The sequence below is a fragment of the Chiloscyllium plagiosum genome, chromosome 9 (assembly GCF_004010195.1).
Source record: "Chiloscyllium plagiosum isolate BGI_BamShark_2017 chromosome 9, ASM401019v2, whole genome shotgun sequence".
NCBI classification, from domain to species: Eukaryota; Metazoa; Chordata; class Chondrichthyes; order Orectolobiformes; family Hemiscylliidae; genus Chiloscyllium; species Chiloscyllium plagiosum.
The window spans coordinates 55420422-55428077 of record NC_057718.1 but is presented as its reverse complement, the minus strand read 5'-3'; the positions used below and the strand labels follow the sequence as shown (position 1 = coordinate 55428077).

The 7656-nt window shown below is 38.9% G+C and overlaps 1 protein-coding gene across 3 annotated transcripts in view; it reads right to left on the bottom strand.

Moving 5' to 3' along the window:
- The window catches only part of sptbn1 (spectrin, beta, non-erythrocytic 1), a 290620-nt gene that overhangs the window by 44695 nt on the left and 238269 nt on the right, over window positions 1-7656 (bottom strand). For all 3 annotated transcript variants that reach the window (XM_043695960.1, XM_043695961.1, XM_043695962.1), the window contains 4 exons: window positions 6671-6934; window positions 5089-5313; window positions 4293-4382; window positions 600-878 (listed from right to left, as the gene is read on the bottom strand). In XM_043695960.1, coding sequence (XP_043551895.1) covers window positions 600-878; window positions 4293-4382; window positions 5089-5313; window positions 6671-6934 — 858 coding nt within the window. The remainder of the gene's footprint in view (window positions 1-599; window positions 879-4292; window positions 4383-5088; window positions 5314-6670; window positions 6935-7656) is intronic.

Here is a 7656-nt window from a genome sequence, read left to right as displayed (position 1 = left end):
CACTATAAACTCCGGAGGAAACATCAAAGAAGCGCTTTGCAGGAGGCTCCCAAGCACTGATGATGTTGCCTAGCCAGGGGACGAAACGTTTGCAACAAAAACTTCCAGCTCGGCGAACAGAACCACAACAACGAGCACCCGAGCTACAAATCTTCGCACAAACTTTGAATAAAAGAGATTACCACAAGCACTGTGACTAATCATTTAAGTAACACTGTTACAGGGTTTTTAAAGATGTTTAAAAGTGCAAATTGTAAAAAAAAGGGAAATAACAGCAATCATATTTTGCTCTGAGTATGTTGACCAATATGTTAGTACCTTTGGCTGGGTTGGGTATTATAGGTAAGTTTCTTTGGAAATACTATAAAAATAAAGAAACATAACTTAATGGGATATCATTAACTGCAGTTCTAGGAAAAAGTCTCAATGGATATTAAACAATTTGTCCACAAACTTCACTTCATAGAGCTGTCATTCACTTTTACTAATGAATGTTACTTTAACAATTGTTCTGTTTCTTTTCCCCAATACTAACACAGTTCCTTTGCTTTTTTGTTATTCAGCACATCTATCAGAGTATAAAATACACAATATTCAACCTTCGCTTTCTCTTCCGACATCATGTACAATTCTTGTTCACTCATCCATGCTTCAGCCTCTGCAGCATCAAAATAGTACTGTTGGGCTTTGTGAGACTCCACCAGCCGATTGTGCCGCTTCTCTGTTTCTTCAGACAATAATTTCCAAAGTTCTCGTAGATCTGATAATCTCTGCTGAATAGCCTTAGCACTTGGGGAATCTGCAGCTACTGTACTTTGGCTTCTCTCGAATATATCATCAATACGTGGCTTATGGCCTTGAATTTCCTTTTGAAGAGTCTAGACAGGACAAAAACACATGTAGCATTATCACTATAATAGAGAACCAATACAATCTGCATTGGTGATAATGAGTGCACCCAATGAACATGATTTACCTACCATAGGTGATAGCTATTAACTACTGCAAATTTATCGAATGTGAAGCACCTTGACCATTTGGCCTGATGAGTTACTATGTCAAATGCAGTTGTTCTTTTAAAAGAGTTTGCAATCTCACCACGATCTAATTTTAAGACTATATAAATATTGCTATTTTTAATCATAAACTTTCTGTTTAGATGGGGTGCCTGGTTTGAAAGACACAACTGCTGGACTATTGCTGAGACAGCCTCATTGTATACTGTTTGGTAATTTTAGCTGCGTGACAGGTTATATGCAAGATTATTAAAGACCAACTGCTGACAAAATGTAAAACAGTTAATGAATGTCTTTCACTGATCATCTTATTTTTGGTTGGCCAAATACTTGTCAGCATACAGCATCCTGTATGTGACCGATGATGGTGCTCTCTAGAGTATATTTGTGATCAGGGAAAACAGCAGGATGGTTCCTACCAGACTAAAAAAATCTTCACAGGTTGCAAACAAGTAAAAACAGGAAATATAAATTACAATAAAACCATTGCCCTTCATGTTCCAAATACCTGACTCAAATAAATTATTCCAGCTTTGTGAATATATGATGTGAATGCATTAGCTGTGACATCAATCAATCTGGAAGCTGTGTTTAGGATGATGACTTTGTGAGCCAATTTTCTTAAAAACCAAAATCCTGTTGCTAACCTATGATCATCGCCTTATACCAAATTAAATATTGTGATGTGTAGGAAATCAACGCTTTCCTTGTGCGTTGTGGCTTTAAATTTAATCAATAGATTAGATTAGATTACTTACAGCGTGGAAACAGGCCCTTCGGCCCAACAAGTCCACACCAACCCGCCGAAGCGCAACCCACCCAGACCCATTCCCCTACATGTACCCCTTCACCTAACACAATGGGCAATTTAGCATGGCTAACTCACCTAACCTGCACATTTTTGGACTGTGGGAGGAAACCGGAGCACGCGGAGGAAACCCACGCAGACACGGGGAGAATGTGCAAATTCCACATAGTCAGTCGCCTGAGGCGGGAACTGAACCTGGGTCTCTGACGCTGTGAGGCAGCAGTGCTAACCACTGTGCCACCATGCCGCCCATAGTTGACAATTATTGAGAATATTGATGAATTCTAATTTGGTTTCTGCATTCATATACCTAATACGTTAACACAAATACAGAGGAAAATGTTACTGCATGACTGCATCATGTCAAAAAGTAGCTTCAAAAATCAAACAGTAGCACTCTAAAAAATCTCAAGAGGAGTCCTGGAAGGAAAAAAAATTGCCCTTCACTGTACAGAAAATTATAAACAATCATGGTTGTCCCAAACTTTTCTTTTAGATTGGTAGAAAGAATAAAATTCATAACTTATAATTTTCTTGTGGCACAGATGTGCTGTTTCGCTGTAATCATCATGTATTACACTGGTACAAACTCACTTTCTCTTTAATATGCCCTAGCTGTAATGTTACCAACAACTTTTAGCATAATATGCAAGGAAGAACTTTTGCTTCCATAAAGTCACGCCATCAGGTAGCATACTGGCACCACCTTGCTTCTGGACTAATTTTCTGAGAAGAAATAGAAGATGACATAAGATTCCTGCCCATAAGTAGATATTTCTAACCAACCTATTTAGAGATGTTAATAGAGATATTTGAGCAAGTGGAACCCAAACCCAGGCTTCTTGGCTCAGAGATAGGGATACCACCATAAGAACCTCCAGTCTTGTCTGCACAAAACAGAAGCCAATTAAGACCAAGCATAAGACTAATTAAAACTACTTATCAAAGGTCAATTGGAATTTTCCAGTTAAGAACTTCCAGTAAGAACTTCCCTCCTCTTTAGGGTTGGCCTGGTTGCTTTTAATATTCAAAATTTGGTAAAGTGGCTGAACAATGCCTCAAGTTGGAGGTGTTCACTCCCTCCTTAATCTGAGGAGGCATGCTGCTGCATCTCGTGTACTGGGAGGCCTCTTAATTGCCTGTTAGCTTCAAGTGGACAGTGAACATGTCCTCTGGGCTCTAACTAGACAAGTCATGAAAAATCTCTAATGGATAAATGTTCCTAACACAGTGCCAGTTCAGAACAGCCATTTGATCCCATTCTCAGGATCCTGATTCAAACCAAAAGTATGGCTCCCTCGTTATCCTAATTCATGCATTTATGAGTCCAGTGCAATCTTGGAGGAGTTAGATGCTTTTAACAGCAATTTCTGGGTTGCTGCGTTGAATAGAAATATGAACACTAATAAGCTGCTGTCAAATTAAGCCTTCAAGTAAGACAATGCTCACCATTACTACTGCCACAAAATTTGGGCTGATGCCTCTCACTCAATAAAGCAAGCATACAGACCAAGGAAAGTGAAATTTGTCTCAATAAGCCCTTTAGTACATGCAGTGCACTGTGCCAATGTACTACATACTTACATTTCTTCTGTGCAACAGGATATGTACCAGAGTATTTAAAAAGTAATTTCTGTCCAAGACAAATGTAGCATTTAAGTCACCAGAACTGGCGGTTTTGAAACTGATGATATTGCAGAGTAACAAAGGTATATTGTCTTTTTGACTGTTATAATTGAGTGTAATATTTTAAAATGTGGCCATTTAAGTGATGGGCACTATATTTCAATACTGTTAAAATCACAGTTTAATTTATCTGATATTATTGTAAGTTTGAAACCAAATCATGATTAGATTACATTTTCCATTCTTCTACATCACAGAAAAAATAGCTTGTACTGAATGGCAACTTTCTCATAAATGGCATTCCTGAAGAAGGGCTTATGCCCGAAACGTCGATTCTCCTGCTCCTTGGTTGCTGCCTGACCAGCTGCGCTTTTCCAGCAACACAATTTTCAGCTCTGATCTCCAGCATCTGCAGTTCTCACTTTCTCCAACTTTCTCATAATCAAGATAATCCAAAGTATTGAATATTCAAGAATTATTCTTGAAACATCATTGTTATTTTTTTTTTAACAAATAGCAAGTCATCACAAGCATCAATAAAATGCATAACAGTCGATCCACTTCAAACGGTGTCAAAGGATCCAACCGTAAAAGGAATGAGAGTTTGGTTTAACATCTCATTTAGAAGAAGGCACTTACATCAATGCAGCACCTCTTTGGTAAAGCAGTGAAGTATTAGTGTGAATTACTTATGCAAATCCTACATACAGGCTGGAAGCCACAAACCTCTAACTGAAAAGCAATAGTCCAAGTCAATGGATATTTTGGGCTATTAAGCTACTACCAGTGAATGATCATGCTTCATTTTTAAAACATTTGTATTTATATTTTCCATTTTTCACCTGATTTTTCTTGATCAGCATCTGTACAGTCTGGAGGTTATGGCCATGGTCAGTGGATGTTGCAAGAGGCATGCGTTCTTCAGCCCACAACTAAAAAAGATAAAAATGAATCTCAATGTTTGCTATTCTTTTTTTATTATTGCCCATATCAATACTTGTGGTACATCTGTTAATAAAATATATTTTATCTTACGCAATAAACTTTTCTTTTATAGTTGGCTTCATATTGCCATAAACATTTATTGCCATAAATGTTTATTGTACATTTTAAAAGTGTATTTTTGAACAAAAAGAACTTAGAACAGAGGATACTTGAAAGTTTATATGCTTGTCACTTATACAGCCATTCTTCAGTTTCATACAACAATAAGAATGTGTCTTTTTATTCAGAACATTAACTGATTGGAGTGTCAATTTGTAATTTTACCATTTTTCTACCTGTTCTAATTGGGAACAAATTAAATAAAAGTACTTCACATAAGTCATTAGGGATAGTGTTGACGATTCTATCCTTACTAGCAATTAAATGGCCTTTCAAGCATTATTAAAGGTTCAATGATGTTTATTTACAAGACTGTATATGCACTTTTGAAACACATTAAAGCAAGTATCAGTTACTTTGCAGTCAAGAAATGTAATCTTTGATCTAACAGGTTGCAATTAACAAAAAGATTGAACCTAAAACAACAGCAATATAGACATAGTGTCTAATTTCTGCATGGATTTTATTCAAACCAAAACAAGGTTCAAGTTGACATGCTCTGTTTAAATAACACACATTGAGATTTCTACTTACAATTTCATCCTCCAGATCTCTGTTGAATTGATGTATTTCTTTAGATGCCAACAAGTAGTGTTTCCTTTCATTTAGGGGTTCGAGTAGCTGCAAAAATCTTTTTTCCACAACTGTGCGCTTGCTATCCACCTCATCAATATCTTTGCCTTCTTGGCTCAAAATCTGAGCCTGACTCTTCAATTCCTCCACTTCTTTCTTTCGCACTTCAATCTGATTTTCTAACATCTAATGAGAGAGGGGTGTAAGAAAGTGGTTTCTAACTTGTACCAAATGACAAATGAGCTGAAATACCGAATTCCTCCCTGTGCTTTGCAGTTATTGTGGGAACAAAAGCAGAACTAATCCAAAATCACTAGACCGTTAACAGAAGAATGCAAATCAGTACACGAAAGTCACATCAATTTTAAATTTCTTAACCTTGTTTTCAAATTCTTGCCTTGTCGAATTTTTCCGTGTCTCTGTATCCTCTTCCAGCCTTAGAATCCTCCAAGACTTTTATGCTGTGTTAAACCTGGCTTTTTATCCTCAATCTTAATTGCTCCACTAGCAACCATATGTTTCAAGGCCGTAGGTTCACCAGCTATCTCCGTAACCCCTGTCACTTCTCTTTCCTCTTTTAAGATGCTCCTTAAAAACTACTTTTATCTGCTATTTCCTTAAGTGGCACGGCATCACATTTTGTTTGAGAACACTCCTGTGAGGCACCTTGGAAGTGTTCATTAATTTTAAGGCATTAAATTAAGTTAATAAGTTATAGTTGCTGTGGATTCACAACAAAAAGCTAAATTAGCAAAGTGCCCCAAAGAAGCCACCCAACTACCCAGTCTGAATCTTATGATTTCCAGTGAAAACATGTTATTCCTCAATATTTTTACTGCTTACTCTTATGAAAAGTAAAATGGGATACAGAAACATACAGAGTCAGGATACAACACCTACGGCAACTCGCACTCTGTGACCCCACCATGCGCTTCCAGCTGTTCCACCTATTCTGCAACCGAAGGTCAACCCGTGCCCCCCTCTCAACCCTCATCCCTCCCCCCAGTTGCCTTTGGTCCAAGCATGTGCCCTTAGGCAGCCACCCCTTTTGCCTAACCCAAAAGATGATTCTGGAAATATAGTATGTATTTGGAGTTTCCTGATGACAATTTCACTGAAACACTGTTTAAACAAAAAAAATTAATCAAAGATATGTAAAATGATATTTTAAAAAATTCCTGATGTTGTAAACTTCCTATTATTTCACATCATTTTGAAAAGAATAAGCTGTAGCTGGGAACTTTATTATACTGCAATTAATTTTCAAAAGTTGCCATCTCAATCTTTTCTCTGCACTGAGGTTTCATATTTATATAGCTGCTATTTTCAAATGAATATATAATTTGACTTAGTACAGGATGTTACTAAAGTAATGAGAATAATCTCTAAGCTCCAACATACACTTAATTACCAAGATGCCCAACAAAATTGTGCTGGATCATTCATTTTGAAATGGATGATCAGAGGAATATTAAACCAAAAGGCACATTTGAAGGTTCAGCTGGCCCATGCTCCCTTCTAACTGAACAAATTGGGTAAATACCTGTTGTTTCTTGAGTAGAATGGAGACACTGGTAAGGTCTTTGCCATAATCATCAGACTGGAGCTGTCCTTCCAGGTTATGTAGCCATTTGTCTAAATCAGCACAGCTCTGGGTGAAAAGCTCTGCTTTGTTGGCATCAAACAGACGCTGAGCTTTGGCCTGAGTCGTGGATTCTAGTTCTTCCCACAAATGGTGAAGGGCTGTCAGCTTTTCCTTCACAACGACCTCAGTCTCTGGCTTCTCTGCAGTTAGCTGCATGCCGTCCTACAGGAGAAATTGAAATTATATTCAATATTTACCAGTTTTTGCAATTTTCCAAGTAATGGTGGAAATTTAAGAAAGCTATCTTAAGTGGTTTAAAATGTTAATTCTTTGCATTTGATTACAAAATTGAAGTACTTGAGAATGTGAATATCCTGTTGTGCCATGCGATTTAAGAACAGTGTGCACAATATTAAATAAGGGAGAGGAGGGTGACAGAGCATGAGGGAGAGAGGGAGACAGGGTGAGAGACAGCACAAGGGCCAGAAGTGGCGCAAGCGTGTGAGGGAGAGAGAGTGGCAAGAGCGCTCGAGAGAGAGGGACAAGAACATGCAAGGGAGTGACAGCGCACAAGGAAACTAGAGCGCTCGAGGAAGTGAGAGTGCGAGAGAGAGAGGGTGGCACGAAGCAGGAGGGAGAGGGGGCGAGAGCACGTGGGGGACAGAGGGTAAGAGAGCGCGAGGAAGCGAAAGAGCACGAGGAAGGAGGGGGTGAGAGCATGTGAGGAGGCGAAAGCTCGCTAGTACAGAGAGGGCAAAAGTGCGCATGGGTGTGGGAGAGTGTGCAAGTGAGCGAGAGCGTTCAAGGAAGGCGGAGACGAGAACTTGCGAGGAGGGACGGAGTGAGATCGAGCAAGGGAGAAAGGGGGTGACGAGGAGGGCGGGGACAAGAGAGCACGAGGAAGCAAGAGTGCACGAGGAGGGAGGGGGCGAGAATGTGCAAGT